This window comes from Cinclus cinclus, chromosome 5, assembly GCF_963662255.1.
Source record: "Cinclus cinclus chromosome 5, bCinCin1.1, whole genome shotgun sequence".
Lineage (NCBI taxonomy): Eukaryota > Metazoa > Chordata > Aves > Passeriformes > Cinclidae > Cinclus > Cinclus cinclus.
In genome coordinates, this window is record NC_085050.1 from 61,010,797 (window position 1) to 61,026,484 (window position 15,688).

The 15,688-nt window shown below is 42.6% G+C and overlaps 1 protein-coding gene across 2 annotated transcripts in view; it reads right to left on the reverse strand.

Annotated features, from left to right (window-relative positions):
- Window positions 1–15,688, reverse strand: part of NR3C2 (nuclear receptor subfamily 3 group C member 2) — a 182,721-nt gene that overhangs the window by 4,592 nt on the left and 162,441 nt on the right. For both annotated transcript variants that reach the window (XM_062493879.1, XM_062493880.1), the window contains 2 exons: window positions 7,651–7,781; window positions 3,866–4,023 (listed from right to left, as the gene is read on the reverse strand). In XM_062493879.1, the coding sequence (XP_062349863.1) occupies window positions 3,866–4,023; window positions 7,651–7,781 (289 nt within the window). The remainder of the gene's footprint in view (window positions 1–3,865; window positions 4,024–7,650; window positions 7,782–15,688) is intronic.

The window sequence follows — 15,688 nt, forward strand, 5'->3', positions numbered from 1 at the left end:
GTAGCTTCTGTCTACATTAGGGAGCTGGGAATCAATTTCTCACTTGACAGATGCATATTAGCTGCAGCAATGCACACCTAGCACACTCCCACATCGCTGCTGCTCTGGGAGTAGAGGCTGGATCTATCCTCTCAATAAACAGAGAAAATGCTCACCCTGAGAATTCATGCACTGGGACTGAAACGAGGCTCCAAACTGCTCATGATCTGTGGCACACACCTTGGGCAGATCCGTGGCAGAAGTAAGTGTACCCAAGGGTGTTGGTGACAGCTGAGGGGCTCGTCTGCAGCTTTGTATCTGCAGGATTAGGAACCTGCAGAGGCACATTATCATCCAGCACAGCATCCCTTGCAACCCTGCCCCCGGAGAGGATCCGTGCCCTTATTCCCACTGTCAGCTTTTTCAGCAAGCGAAATCTTGGAGCTCTCAGCCTATGGAAAGATCCACCTCAGCTATAAAGTATTCCCTTCAGGAACCATAAAAAATTAATTATTCAGCAGCATGAGCCTTAAAGAATTTATTTTTGTTTGGCAGAAAATGTCAACAAGCAAATGACAGCACAGGGTGCTGCCTTGCCAAGACAAGGGGAAGGTTCACATTAGGGTTTAATGTCATGGCATCGAAACAAAAGCCCTCTTCACTCAAAGCCTGTTTCATATGAGCCAGATTGAAACCAAATTCAGCTTTTGTTCTGCAAACTGCCTAACACATACACTACACGGGCTCTATATGAAACGAGGCCTGCCATGCAAGATACAGCCCTTCCTGCCAAAGCCAACAGGAGATGCTGAGGAGGATCCAAATGAAGTTTTTGATACCATGTGCAGGACATCTGTTTCTAATGTTCCTGAGGGCATTTGTCAGGCACTTCACCTCCGTCCAAGTGGATGCTGTATGTGCATCTCTCCCTGAAATGCCCACAGCCATTCACAGGCACAAGACCAAAACCTTTGGTAGAGAGGGGGGCTGTCCTTGCTATGCTGTGGTTCTTCAGGAAATGATGCACATGAGCCACCCTAAATAAGAGAAGTACAATCCCTACAAGAAGGAAACATGGGATCATAGAATCATTAAGGTTGGAAAAGATCTCTGAGATCACTGGGTCCAGCTGTTCACCCAGCACTGCCATGTCCACCACTAACCCAGGTCCTGCTGCCTCAGCACCCACGGCTTCCACAGGACACCATGCACACAGAGAGTGATGGGGCAGGCTGCAGGCAGGTTCCTAAGGCACAGAACAGGTGTACACATGCACAAACCCCTGCTCATCTTGTCTGCCCAGGATGGGTTTCCATCTCTTATTTTTCAGGTGCTTTTAGGCTTTATGGATCATTAAGTAAAGTTGCTGATGTTTTTGAATACTTAAGTGCCTGCCTGGCCTTCTTGAAAATTTCTCTATTCCCTCAGCTTGGCACTTTTCTACCTGCACATATGTTCGCTGTGTGGATGAATGATTTAGCATACTGAGCAATGTAAAACCATCTTGTTTGGGTTTCCTTTTCCTTCCTCATACTATATAAGCCAAGCATACTGTAATTTGATATTTCCACGCACTGTATTTTGTATATTCCTCAGACAGACGTCTTCAAAATTAGGTTGGTGAAAGCAAGTCTGGAGGTGCAAAGGAGCAGGGTTCTTTTATTGCTTACCCCTATACTCAGGTAAAGTGAATTCCACAAGTGATGAGATGTTGCTCTGCTCAGATGGACAAGATGGATACAGCAGGAGGGCTGAACAAGCACAAATTGTGCACCAGCCCTTTCAGACTTGCACTGAAAATGCCAACGCTGAAACTATAGCAGCATGTAAACATGGTGCCTCAGCTCCAGTTGGACTGCCCAGCACCAAACATACTCTGATCCTCTAAGATTAAAATGGAGGAAGTTAAAAATATATAGGTGACAGCTGAAGAAGTGTTCCTCCTAGATTAAGGAAAACCAAGCAGAAAATTTGCATTCACATCGATAGAATGGAGAGATTCTGCACTAACAGGCAGTGGGGAGAGAATATTAATTCTCACTTCTCATTAATATTATCACCAGTATAAATTTATTCTGATGGATTTCAAAAACCAAAATGCAAAAGAAGGACAATCTTAAAGAGAAAAAAATAAACAAGTGCCCTTGTTGAACAATCCTCCAGTATCATCTCTGAAAGGAAGCACTGTTGTGGAGACAACTGGCCTTTCTAACAGAGACTGCTGACAATGGGACTTTCTTTAAAAAGTCCTTTGAAAGAAAGTGCTCTAATAAAACAAAAGTAATGCAAAAATAGCTTAATTAAAAATTAAATAAAATTCAAGAGCAGCCTGCTTCCTCTGGTTAGTTCAGCTCCCAATGGTTAATGCTGTGTTTTGGAAAATGTCTGTAGGACATGGGAACGCTCTCAGTAAGCCTGAGCCTGCCATCCAGTCACCTTCACCACACAAACACTCCCATTTCAGCAACAAATCACAGACACTGCCTATCCTGAAGAGGATTAGAAAACTCCATAAATGCAGGGGCTGTTATGCTGCCTCGAGGTTCAGATGTGAATTCTTGCAAATGATTTTATCACCCGTCCCTTTTCTTTCCACTAAAACACTACAACTTCCTTTGCTGGCACTGAGCAAGTGAAAGCTGATCTCTGAAGAATGAGCTATTACTGCAGTACTAATAATACTCTCCCTGCCTCCCACTAAGGTTTGCAATGTTTTAATGAACAACAGAACAATATTTGAAAAATAATTCCATATGTACATTCTGTAAACAGACCTCAGGCTCTTACACCGATTTGACCTGAAGTGCACCATACTGTACCATCTCTGCAAAATGAAATTTGAGTACAAAGATGTGCATTTGTATGCAGGGTCTGAAAGCAAGTGCTGTAGCTTCTTCGTGCAGCAAAGATCCTTCCCTGCCCACCCAGGACAGAGTAGGGCAGTTTTCTCCTTTGCTGCAGTTTGCCAGATTTTACTGGGAGGGTGATGAGCACGTTGGGAGCCCTCCTCTCATGTACCCAAACATGACTAAAGGTCATGACTCTCACTGTCCCCAGGAGTCTCCCATCACTGGCTGCACCATGGCACAGCTTCAGAGAGGATGGGTGCCAGAACGGGCTTTTCCCCACGGAGCTCTCAGGGGGCACCAGGAAAACCCTCAGCTAGAGGAGACCTTACCAGCTGGGTCACTTGTTTCCTCTGTAGAGGCTGCAGGCTCCCTCAGAGCAAGTTAAAGGAGATACAGCCCTGCTGCTGCAGAGGTAAATCTTTGCACTTACCATTACACTGGCTAGAACCAGGCTGCTCCCAGCTAAATAGCTCAACGTTATGGACGCCCCTTCTGACATCTACCGTGCACCACTAGTCTGTCACTCTGGGCAGAGGCAGCACCAGCACAGGTGCTTTGAGACCCAACTTTTCGTTTCCTGTGTCCTTCATCACATGTCACACCTGAGACATGTAAAAAACCTTGTGCTGAAATAACGAAGGGTGGCAGAAATAACCCAACAAAGAATCTTCTACTTGAAAAGTTCAAATAAAGCTTCAAACACCCAGGATGACTCCAAGGTCTCAATACATCTTTTAAAGTCATCATTATTACAAACCCAGCTGTAAAAGATCACCAAATGAATTCTGTGTTTATTGGCACATGAGGCATGTTGGATGTGTAATACACTGACCCTGCACCTTTCACCTTAATGACTTCTACTTTCTTATTTTAACTTCTTAAATTGATCTAACAACTTTTCTCAGATGTCCCTTTAAAAATAATGTGGTTGCTTTTTATCGCCCTGTCAGTTAACACAATTAAAGACTATTTTTTTTACCTTAATGGAGAGATTTTTCTGCTTAACTTTTCTGCACTCCCTGAGGAGTTATACTTACATCATGCATGGAGTCAAGAAGTTTAGTCAGTTGGTAGAATCTCTGCCAGCTTTGCCCAGAGTTACTTGGACATTTAGTTACCATCTTCTTTAGTTCTTTAATGTAATTTGCCCTCATTTCTTCAAATGCAGCTTGGCTTTTGAGACCATCCTTGGGAACTGACATTGAAAAGACAGTCTGAAATTAGTATTAACTGCATTGCTTATTCTTTTGATGTGCATACTTAAACAGTTAACACCAGTCAACGGATGAAGGAATGAAACCTTTAAGCAAAGTCCATAATTTTACAGACATTGGTGAGGGATCAACAACATCACACAGATTCTCGAGCGATTCAGGCATCCTCTCCAGATGTGAGATTGCAGAAGCTGCAGCAGAGGACAAGATAACATCTCAGAAATACGACACATGCTAACCTCATGTCCAAACTGCTTTCAATACAATCCAACCACATAAAAACCAGGCAGATGGATCAAGGGTATTTTGTTAGAAGCTGAAAACGTGATTTATCATTCTTGAATGATTCCCCACACTTGGCAGAGGAGGAGAAGGTACAGAATCACAGCTGTTATCTGCACAAATGCTAGACCAAGCGACACGTTTTTATGCCATCAAGTAAGATCTAAAATTTCTTTGAATGTTAGCAAGCATCTGCATAGCATCTAGAACAAAACAGAGCCATTTTTCTGCACAGAAGACTGTTTTCCAAACAGGCATCCTGACCCACTACTTGACCATAACAGACAGTTGCAAGCATTTCTAGTGTCCTGTTAAAGTTTCCATCTGCCAGAGGGAGATAGAATCATGATCATGGAATCATCATTTTATATTTGGATCAAGAGTACAGTTTTCTGATACTTTTTATTGTGACCAATACCAGCAAGGCTGATTACAAAAGCAAACACCCTGTTTCTTTATGGACTGAAAACACCCTTGCATTCCTGCAGGGTCTGCCCCAAACAGGAATGGCTTATGAGGATCAGATTCCTATGAAAACTCCAAAGAGGTTATTAACAACATTGCTCAAAATATTCTGAGGTCTAGTATCTGAATTGGTTGAACACTGCTTAACTATCTAATGTTATTTTTTTCCTCTGTATCTCTTAGGCATAGTCCATAGAAGGAAAATAAAATACTGGTCTGTACAGGAATGAGTTCATTTCCTAAGCAAGCCAGAAAACTATGTCAGATTAAGCTAAATGGGGAGCTACCTACTAAAAAGAGAAAGAAAAAAAAGGTGATCTTTCAATTTAGCTTACCCTGATTTAACATCTGGACAAAAACTGTCTTGTTCATCCATTCCCTTCTCTCCTAAATCCTCTCAGCTGCCCTCCATCCCACTGAAATCACATCAGAAGCATATAACAACTGCCTAAATGGCTCCAGAGTAGAAGCTTTAAGAAAAAGCATCAGTATCTACCAGAGCAATTTAGCAATGGGGAACAAGGAGCTTCACCACCACAAGAGCAGCAAAGATTTGAGGCCACCTAGTGCTAGAAGGGGCCAGAAGGAAGAATCTTTAGAAAAAGCCTAGGACACACCAGCCTGCCTGCTGCTTGGTAAATATTATATATTTATATTACACAATCGTAATATAAATATCATATGTTCATTTAATTTTCAAATTCTAGATGCAAACTCCCTTAGTCAGCTGACAGATAAAAGAAACTATCTGGAACAAATCTACAAATTCAGTTCAAGGTGAATGAACACAGAGGCACCAATCAAGATAAGTAAAGCCATCAGAGCATGCTGTGGCCCTCACACAAAACGTAGAGGCTTTACAGTTCCTTTAGTATGAACAGTGCTTACAGACTGTTAGAGTCACTCTTTCTTTGTGTACTACCATGTATTTTACTGCTCTGTCTGAAAATTATTATCCTATCACCCCAGCCAGATTATTAAGGAAGAAAGAAAGACCACAAATAAAGAGAACTCAAGCAAAACATGAAATCCTGGAGGTTTGCCCAGTGTTTCTGATTTTACTTATTAAATGCAGCAATACTGTTGGCAAGCTCCCAAAATCTATGGTCTGTGGAAAGCAAGAAAACAACTGAGTTGTAATGTGTGGTTTCTTCCACATGTAAATTGAGTGAAACTTCCTTGATGTGGTCGCCATGAAAGTTTCAGAATAACTTGTACTCTGTTCATCACATGATTCAATGAGAGAATTTAAATGAAAACAAACCTGGTGTTTTCTGTCATAAGACTGTACCATGGTGCAATCACTCAAAACCAGGTTTGCTGCCCTTCACTTGACACCTTCTGGGTTTTATCACCACTTCCATTTTGCTCTCCTTTTTCTCTCTCTAGTGTAAATATCCTGATTCTCCCAAAACAAACTATTTTTAGCAGGTTTTCTAGTGACTGTGGTGTGCATTTGAAAGGGACCCAGCTCACTGAAGTTAATTGGCCAGACTGATCTCACCTAACAGATTCTTACAATAACTCCTTAGTTTACACTCTCAAGAGGATAGAATAATAAATACTTGGCTTAAAGACATTTTGCTGTATTTTTATAATACCTTCAGGTTCTTTTTCTAAAGATTCTTCCCATTTAAGGCTGGTTAAAATGCTGCAGAAGCAGATCTCCAAACCAGACACTCTCTCAGGAACATTTTGGGAGCCAAACCTCCCTAAGCACATTGCTTCTGGGAGTCACCAGGAGTGACAGCCCTCAAAAAAAAAAAAAAAAAAAAAAAGCCCATTTACCCCTCAGGACAAGCCTGGAGCACAGCCCTTCCCCACTGCTCCAGGTTCACTGGCTGACCATCTCCAGTGGGACTTGGAGTGGGACTTGGGGACAGACTCCCCAGGCCAGGACACAAAGGGCTCCCCAAAAAGTGCTGTTTTTCCCAATCCCAGTAAGCTGGAACAGCTTCAATCAGAAGAGGAAAGGGAGGGAGATGACTGAGCCCAAAAAACTTACAGCCCCAGGAGGTTTTTTGTTAGAGGATCCAAATCCCCTCCAGACAGGAGCTGCAGCCTCAAAGGCAGGTACTTTAACCACAGAGCTGGCTTGTCATGGCGTCACCGAGTTGTTCCCCACAAAAAGGAGCAGGATTCCACAGAATGACATTTGTTTACAGGTTTACAGGCTGTTACTGATGGAAAAGTAATGTACTAACTGCCTGTATATTAATACAATTGCAGTGGGACAGGAGGTTTTCAATATTTTCAGCAAGGTAAGATCAAGAGATGTGCTAATTGCTACACAGTGCTGTAACAAGCACCAAGATGTATTTTTGTGTATTAAAACTCAAAGCATGATGCTCAAGAGAAAAAGGAAGCACACACTGTCATTTATTAAACTTTCAGAAGCCTGTAAAAGGGCTTTCCATTCTCAAGTCACTTGGCATTACAGGATCACCTGCTCTGCAGTACAGGCAATGCACATCTTTTGATCCTGAAGGTCACATTAAAGTCAGCCAAACCCTGGTGGCTTTGAACGGCGAGCAGGGATTTTCCCTCAATCCCCACAGCTGTGGCACTCGCCTGGCATGTCTGCTGGTGTGGTCCCCCCATGGAAAGGGGGGCAAAGTCCCATGCCTGGCCACTGCTGTCCCTCCAATGCACATGAGACTCAAATTGCAAAGACACTTCCTGTGCTAACTGCAGATAAACCCCACGGCACAAACCCAGGCTCATTCCTGCAGCCCAGGCTCATTCCTGCAGCCCATCTGGATACAGGTTGGCTCTTTCGTCAAGCTGATTAAAATCACCGCATCTCTTTGTGAAATGGAAGATTTTCCAAGCATTCCTACACAACCACGGGCCCCACTCACCTGTGCTCAAGAGCAGCAGCACTTTCATGATAGTGTACTCCTCGAAGCTGAGCTGCAGGCGGACGAACTGCAGGCTGATCTGGTGCATGCCCTGGCACAGCTCGAACATCGCCGACTGGCGCATCCGCTCCCTGCAGGGACAGGGGAACAACATCCACGCCATCAACACGGGACAGCAACACCTGCAGGGGCATCACCTGGGCACCACCCTGCTCCCTCACCCTCGGCAGGGCATGGCTGAGCTCACCTCGCTACCCGGCACACCGCGCAAAAGGAAGGGCAACAAACGTTACTGGAGTTTTATCACTGATGGCGGCAATGAATGGCAAAAATGGTTTAGAACGTGTTTGAATTTCAGTGTTTCTTCAGCTCTGCCCTGGCTGATGGAAACGTGCCTGCTGAAGAGGTCAGAGCTGGTGCAACAGGGGAACCTACACACACTGAATGCATGCTCCAGATGATACACTCCCCCATCAGATGACATCTCCTGTTCAAACACTGAAATATTCCAAAATCATGTGTTTCCCCCCCCCCCAAATAGCAACCTTAAACAATCTGGAATAAAGGAATATATACATATAAAAGGAACTCGTTCATTAACACAGACTTCTGCCTGTTAAATCATAAAATAATTAGGATACGTGACTTGTATCTTTGAATATACTTTCATGAATTTAACTTCAGACCTTGTCTCTCTTCTCTGAGATAATTGTAGGCTAACCTATCCTGCTCAAGTTTCAAACAGAATTAGTTAGAATTCTGCTAGATTTCTGAAGCTGCCATCTCAAACCACAACAGCTACAGCAGAGAGTCATTGAGAATTGCCTCAGAAACTGTGATATATATATGTGCATATGTGTGAGTGTGCAGGTATGTAGACAAGGTCCTATAATTGTTCAGTGTCCACTACTCTTCTTTCGTTGAGTTGCTCAAAACCAATTGTCTGTATATCTTCTAACATCGTTTTGCATAACTGGGGAATTGGATGAAGTTCAGCTCATTATTTTAAGCAAGCAACTGCTTTTTCAAATATACAAATTGGCTGGTGAAAGAGAAGAATCATACTGTGTGCAAACAAAGACTGACATAATCTTCCTGGTGTTTTATTGCACTACTGCCAGAGCAATTTCATTTTCCTCCTTAATACTAATAAAGCAGACCCCCCATTGTTCGATGGGCTCTGTACTTTTCCCCTGCTCCACCCTCTTTTCTTGAGACTAAGAACTTCCAGCTTCATTTTTTTTAATATTAAATTTAATAGTAGTGGTAATGCCATATGTATTTGTTTTTATTGTGCATCATGGGACTGCTCCCAGGAGGTTTTGAGAGATACGCATTGAAGTCAAAAGGTGAATGATTAATAAAGGCAATTTGTATTTTAAATTCTACATGTTAAAGTAGATGGCCAGAGACAGCAGCACGTGAAGTAAGAGCCATCCATCATTATTTTTGCAGGACATCAATGTTTGTTTCTCCAACCTCAGAATATAAAGCCACTGCCACCATCCCTGTGTTTGACCTCTACACAGAGAAGTGACAGATTTTTCATCAGGTACCACAAGCCACAGAAAAAAAGAAAAATGTATTTTTGTCTCAGGTTTCTTACGCACTTTGTTTTTTAACTGTAAAAGTGCTGACTCAAAAACTTGATTTCATGTTGCATTGCACTTCTTCTGACATCCAAATTTTTCTACCTTTTGTTTTAATTTGTACTTGTTTTGTTTAGATATGATTGCCTAAACAGAAGAATTTCAGTTATAGGCAGAGGTTTATTTGTTACTTATTTCTTTTTGTCTTTTAAATATTCATTCTTTTATCTACTTACAAATATTGATCTCTGGGCTTATCCTCAAGGAAAACCTGATGGCATTGTTTGTAGTGAAATACAATTATGCACAGAATGAGTTACTAAGTCATTTGTTTAATATACAGCAAACACATTATTTCAAGTCAGTTTGCCACCTGAAAATCAATTAAATTGATTTATTACCTATTTACAAAATATTACCAACTAAGAATTGTGTTAGTTAATTCACAACTCCGTTTAATGAAAGATAAACATTTTGTGGGAGCTTACAGTATTCAGCTTTGTATTTGGTTTTCAACCCAGACTGTGTAGAATAAGAGGGTACACAGCTTTTGAAAAATTCACATGCTGACATCACAGATATCCAATACCTTGAGAGCAGCAACAAAATAAAGAATAGAAATACTTTAAAAGTGAAGAGACACAGATAAATTAAGGCATGTCAGCACAACATGAACAAAGTTACTTTTTTCCTCACCAAACACATCAGCTAAGAATAAATGCCATCAAATCATCACAAATGCCTTTACCATCACAAGGAAAAATGAAAACAAACTTTAACATTAAAAAAAAAAGAGAAAGGGGGGACTTAAAAAAAAAAAAAAAAAGGCAAATCCCAACCAACCAAACTCATCCCCATCTCTGACACAGCATCTGAACCTCTCAATATAAAAAACAGAGGATATGAAGATCTGGAATATGAAGGCACGTATCTTTCTGGGGACATTTAAGAAGTTAAGTACGTTTCAGTAACAAAAGGCGTGGAGCCAAAGCTCTGAATCCGCTATTTGGATACACATTCAGAAGTGGTGTCATTAGCTCAGTTCAGCTTAATCCTCCTTCATCATAATACGCTTTAAACTTTACACCTTAAATTAATCCATCTTAAGTTCCTGAGTGTCTCCTTACAGGCTTAAAGTAATGCCCAGATCACATTTTGTCTGACCTTTCCCGCAGCCCTGTGGACGGGCAGGGCATCCAGCCATTCCCACTGCTGCCACCAGCCATTCCCACCAGCCATTCCCACTGCTGCCACCAGCCATTCCCACTGCTGCCACCAGCCATTCCCACCAGCCATTCCCACCAGCCATTCCCACTGCTGCCACCAGCCACTCCCACTGCTGCCACCAGCCACTCCCACTGCTGCCACCAGCCATTCCCACTGCTGCCACCAGCCATTCCCACCAGCCATTCCCACTGCTGCCACCAGCCATTCCCACCAGCCATTCCCACCGCTGCCACCAGCCATTCCCCCTCTGCCACTGGTCATTCCCACCGCTGCCACCAACCATTCCCACTGTTTCTGCCAGCCATTCTGTCCAGCCATTCCCATTGCTGCCACCAGCCATTCCCACCACAGCCATTCCCACTGCTGCCACCAGCCATTCCCACCACTGCCATTCCCACTGCTGCCACCAGCCATTCCCACCACTGCCACCAGCCAATTCCCACCAGCTGTTCCCACTGCTCTGCCCGATTCCCATCGGAGCCACCCAGCTACAACAGATGGGTAGGATTTGACCAGTCACCCCAGGAGACCAGGGATGCTTTGAGAAAACCTTTTAAGCCAAGGCATCCTAAATATGAAACCAGCCACATATCCCATAATACCCTTACAGAAACCAAGCAACTGCATCAAAACCTGTGGAACTACAGGCAGGCTGAACAGAAACAGCTTGTTATGAGTAAGTAACTCATGGTTTCTGAAGTCATCGTAAAGCTGAGTATCGTAAATCTCCTCGCTGAGGATGGAAACTGCAACTCAACTGACCGTAACCACGAAGAGGAACCCACACAGCAAGAAATATTCACTGATAGGTGAAACTCAGCCTTGAACCAAACCTGATACCACGTTTTATTTACTTTCTCATGGGTACTATTCAAAGCTGCAGCACAAGGCATCTTCCTAAATTAGACAGAGAAGTGAATAAAGGGAAAGTTGTGGTGGGTGTGTTGAGGGGTCATCAGGACTTAAGTGACTTGCTGATAATCCCAAGGAAAAATTGGCCAAGGTATCCCCCTTCACAGCACCTCAGAGGAACAAAAAGCACCTGAGTTAGTCCCTACGCCTTTGCAGCCCAAAAAAGACTTAGGAAAAGACCAATAAATATTGGTAGCAAAACTCTGATGTCAAAGATTGTGTCTTCTATTTCACACTTTTTACCACTGCAAGAACCATTTCCAATTTTATAACCAAGAGCCTTTCCCTTGCTAGACTTAAACCTGTATCCGTTTGAAGGTTGCCCACCAATTAAATTGATTTCAAGGACCTCCAGAAAACAATTTACACTGTAACAAAACAAACAACCAATCAAACAAATACAGCCCAACAAGAAAACCTGCCAAAGGCCTGAAAGCCAAAACCTGTTTGGAAGCCTCTGAAAACAAGGCATGCTTTCCATCATGCCAAAAGAAGTCAGTTTGAACTTGACAGAGAGAAGAGTAAAAACATCACCAGATACCTTGAGGGCAAGGCAGAGATACTGGGGATAAAGAGGGAAAAAGACCAGGACATGGGATTACAGAAGCCCTTGCTCAGTGGCTCAAACCATCTAATCATGAGAAGCCCTTGGCTTGAATTATTTCACTGGCCTTAGGAGGGCTTTCTTGTCTGGAAAAAGTTTTGAGGTTCTTAGTAAAAGAAAAAAATGAGCATATTGTTGTCAAAACACTTAACTGTCTCTTGAGGGAGTACTCTACTCCACCAGCTCCATCAGTGGTGACAGAATGCCACTACCTCAACCAATCTTTCCAGGCACAGGGGCAGGAAACACCCAGCATCTCTCTGCTCAATGGACTGCACCCAGACATCTGTGTCCCATCTTGAAGCCATTAAAAACACAACCAAAGTCACCCATACTGGAGCAGCCTCATTAAATTAACACACTGATCAAAATCCAAGCCAAAATACATGCAGGATTCAGGCAAAATTCAATTGTGACTTTTCATTCAGTACTTATTTTTTATTCAGCACTTTCTAATCTCTGCTTAGTCTGCAAGCCATAGCAGAAAGAGACAAAACATTCTCCCTTTGCCTTCAACTCCAAAAGCAAAGCTTTAGAGTCACCTCCTTCCAGGAAGGCAAAAATGCCAACTACTTTGCACCAATGGCCAATTTGGGCACTGCCAAACCCAGGACAAAATAGTGACTGGACCCAGGACCACCAGTGTGAACACTGATAATCAGACAAGGATGATAATTTCACATTAAAACATATCTATAGATATTAAGCTGTTATTTTGTGGCCTTTAGCCACCCAGGCAATTGGCAGTTTTTAAATTCAACTTGGCAATTTTAAACTGAACTTATAGAAGTCAAGTCTGAAAATTATCTTTCTCACAAGAAAATCGTCATGGTGACCCTGGAGGATACCATCCTGGCTAAGTGATACTAAGAAATTTAGAGCTACTTTAAAAGTTCCAGCCAAGTGTCCTCCTGTTATGTGCCTATCAACAAAGGAATTGGCAACAGCCCATGGATAACGATTGCCAAAGGAGAGTTTCAGCCCTCAATCACTAACAGAGAACTTGTGATAAAATCCAACTTAATAATCACCCAGTTATGTAACCCTAAAATCCCAAGCACATCAATAGCAAAAAACCCCAAGTATATGCTGGTATTAACAGTTAATTATGCACTTAGCAGAATGCTGAAACCAAATACTCTCTTTTGGTTTGCATTTGCATTTCAAAAGAGACAAATCACAGTTTTAAATGAAAAAAATACATAATTATGCCTTTACCAAAATGCTTTTTCAATAACACATTCAATAATAAGTGATGATAATGTACACATGGCAATAAATACCCCATTTCAAAGTTCATCAGAGAAAGGTATTGAGAGCCAGAAAAGGTGCCCATTAGGTATTGCTTTATACATCCATTCTGCCAGGGCTCATTGTCACTTGCAGTTGTTCATCAACAAAATTACTGCTATATTCCACATGCAGCAGGAATTCTCCTTTTATGCCAACAATGCCTCAAAAATTAGGACTTTGCTCATGCTGTCACGCAAAACCTAGCATTTTCTGGAAGTCAACTGAGGCACGTCTTCCTCTCATGCCAGTTTAGAAAAACAACTTCCTAATTTTTCTTTCGCTCGTATTTAACTCTACAGGGGAAGTAGCAGAAGCAAGCACTGTGCATGTGAAAGGCATTTGGAGATGCCAGCAAACAGCTCATCTATGTGCAGGAAGATTAAAGCAGCACCACATTCAGACACTTGCAAGGAACAAACCTCTGTTCTAAGACCTTGACAGAAGTGAGAAGAAACGCTCCCAAAATGCTTGTGGATGTCCCAAAGGCATGCTGAGACAATACCAGGAGAGCATAATTATGATCTATGCTAAATGTAAAGTCATTGAGCAAGTCTTCATGCTAAAGTCGTAAAAGCTAACAGACAAACCCTTTGAACCCATCACAAGCTGGAAATCTGCCAGAACATCCACTGGGCCAACTGATGAGCAGGATGAAAATGAAGCGTTTGAGAAAGATCAGAAAAGTTAAATAAAATCTTTGCATCAGTGCTCTCTGTAGAGAAGCCCAGGCTCTGCACCACTCTCCCTTTTCAGTAAGCGTGAGAAATAGTTTCAGATTCAAGTGCGAGTAGAAGAGGGTTTATAAAGAAAAAAAAAATACAGTGAAATGAATAGTAATAAATCACCAAGACCAGATGGCATCCATCCACGAGCTGTAAAGCAACTTAAATACGGAATTGCTGAACTACTAACTGTGCTGTGCAGCTTATTGCTTAAATTGCCCTTATAAAAGTCGTGGAAGGCGATGAACGTGACTGATTTCTTAAAATGGGTCTGAGGGTGGGAAGGGAGCACTAGAGACCACAGGCTAGTAAGCTCCAGTTCTATACTGAGCAAAACCATTGAAAGAGGAGCATGAATTGATAAATGAACATGCTGTAAGGGAAGAAAGTCAGCACAACTCTGGCAGAGAGAGGTCACGTCTCACGAATCTGTACGGGCACTCTGATGATAGCACGAGGACCTTCTGGTGGATCCAGGCAACGTCCGCACGACAGAAATGCTTTGCACATGCCAGGTCTAGCTGCATCCCACAGCCATATGGGGTGAGACCTAAGCAAACACCAACCCTCTCCTCCTCCTCTCCCCTGCCCTGGTTTCCACACTAAGGAAACTGGGGCATGCAGCTTGGGTATGGGCTCCAATAAATTCTGTCAGCGTGCCAGCATGGGTAATTACTGGTGTAGGACGTGCACACTGCCTTGCATCAGGAGGTATGGAAGGATGCAATCATGGCAGGGTTGGATTTTAAAGCTATTAAAAAGATCTCCTGAAAGCTCTTAAAGAGAGCTTAGGGATAAGGAGGCCGTCTCTTTGTGGATTAGTAGCAGCTTAAAAGTAGGAGGCCAAGGATAATAACAAATGGACATCTCTCACAAGTGATGGAGGTTACCAGGGAAGTCTCACAGAGCTCCACTGGGCCTGGGCTGAGAACTGTGCTCATACATCATGTGAGAAAAAGCAAACCTCTGGAGGTGACAGAGCTCGCTGATGACTCCAGACCACGAAATCAAGAGCTGCCTGTGAAAGACTGCTGAAAAATCCTGCTGAAAAGTCTGTGTGGCTGGCTGACAAAATGGAAGGTGAAAACCACTGACTGGACAATGCAGACAGTATAATCATCTCCCACCATACATACAAGATAACTGAATTCACAAACATCACACAGTAGAAGAGTCCTAGGTGTAACTTGGGACAGGTTTTTTGGGCTTCTGTCTTTTCAAAATTCTTGCTCAGCATTCGTCAAAAAAAAAAAAAAAAGCAAAGATGTGAGAGAAGAGTCAAGAGAAAGACAGAAATTGTAATTTTCCTGCTGCATCCACTGTGCTCTGAATCCAGTGTGTCAGTCTGGTCTCCTCCCAGAATTAATACAAAGCACGAGGGGAGGAGCTGAGGATGGCCAGGGATAGCAGACAACTGATTTACAAGGGGAGGTAAAACTGACTCACTGACTCTTCATCTCAGAGAATAAACAAACAGGACTTGATGGAGATCTAAGTGATAAATGACTTGCATGGGATGAGAAGGATTAGATCCACTATTACTACAAACACAGGAATGAAGTGGCACTCCATTAAATTATCAGCCACCTGCTTTAGAAACATCTCCAACAAAAAAAATATGCATAATTAAATTGCAGAAGCAACTGCCATGGAACAATTTAGGTATCATTATTATAAATATATTCAAAGAG